Source organism: Solanum stenotomum, chromosome 1 (genome assembly GCF_019186545.1).
Source record: "Solanum stenotomum isolate F172 chromosome 1, ASM1918654v1, whole genome shotgun sequence".
NCBI lineage: Eukaryota > Viridiplantae > Streptophyta > Magnoliopsida > Solanales > Solanaceae > Solanum > Solanum stenotomum.
Window position 1 is genome coordinate 69,367,226 of NC_064282.1, and position 1,232 is coordinate 69,368,457.

The 1,232-nt window shown below is 42.1% G+C and overlaps 1 protein-coding gene across 1 annotated transcript in view; it reads right to left on the reverse strand.

Moving 5' to 3' along the window:
- Positions 1–1,232, reverse strand: part of LOC125855900 (uncharacterized) — a 3,250-nt gene that overhangs the window by 399 nt on the left and 1,619 nt on the right. The window contains exons 2-3 of the mRNA XM_049535554.1: positions 449–742; positions 140–289 (exon numbers count right to left, since the gene is read on the reverse strand). Coding sequence (XP_049391511.1) covers positions 140–289; positions 449–742 — 444 coding nt within the window. The remainder of the gene's footprint in view (positions 1–139; positions 290–448; positions 743–1,232) is intronic.

Consider the following 1,232-nt stretch of genomic DNA (forward strand, 5'->3'; position numbering starts at 1 on the left):
TTAGAGACAGAGGAAGTAGGAGGTAACACGAGCAGGGTCATGCTTATGAGTAGGAGTAGGAGGTAGGAGTAGTAGTAGTAGGAGTATTAGGATTAGGATTAGGCAAACAGTGGTAGCAGCAGTAGAAGAAGGCAATTACTTCACTTTACTCGAGCTAATCAGGCTTGATGTCGGGAATAGAAGAAGGCAAACAGTGGTAGCAGCAGTAGAAGGAGTTGTAGGAGGCAGTAGCCGTAGCATTAGCAGGTGTTGTAGGAGGTAGTAAGGGGCAGTAGCAGTAGCAGGAGCTCTAGGAGGTAGTAAGGGACAATAAAGTAGTAGTAGTAGTAACAAGAGTTGTAGGAGGTAGTAGTAGCGGGCTATGAGTAAGAGTAGGAGCGGGAGGTAGGAGTAGTAGTAGTAGTAAGAGTAGGATTAGAATTTGGATTAGGATTATGATTAAGCAAACAGTAGCAGTAGCAGGAGCTGTAGGAGGTAGCAATAGTAGGGGACAGTAGCAGTAGCATGAGTTGTAGGAGGTAGCAAGGGACAGTAGCAATAATAGTAGTAGTAGCAGTAGTAGGAGTTGTAGGAGGTAGCAGTAGCTGGAGCTGTAGGAGGTAGCAGGTAGCAGTAGTAGGGGACAATAACATTAGCAATAGCAGGAGCTTGCAGGGGTATGCTTATGAGTAGAGTAGGAGCAGGGGTAGACTTACGAGTAGGAGTAGGAGTAGGAGTAGTAGTAGTAGGAGGTAGCAAGTACCTGATAGACTAGTCAATGTGCATGCAAATTGACCTTCACAACTACGATTATTAAAAGAAAAACTATATCCTAGTGAAGGGATTATTGGATATTCATCCCTTTTTTGTGATAACAATGTTGGATATCCTATCTTAGATTTGGCTCATTGGATCTGGTTGTGGGTTTGTTTTTCATTAAAGATAACTCAATATTGAACAGTGTGAAATGGAGTAAAAAAAAAAGAATGGTAAGAGCGATTTATGTCCCAAAAATCAAGGACCTTAAAAAACCAATGAGTTGGCTTTGATGGGATTTTGCGTTCCCACTTCCCATCTGATAGTACTAAGTTGATCTACGTGAAACAAGTGTTGACATGGTTCTGGGTGATTTCAAGCCTAAAGATCAACCTCAGTAATTATGAGATCTTCCTCATTGGCAAGGTAGAGAATATTGAGGCCCTAACTTATGTGTTAAGTTGTGAGGTTGGGGCTCTTTTCCATGACTTATCTTG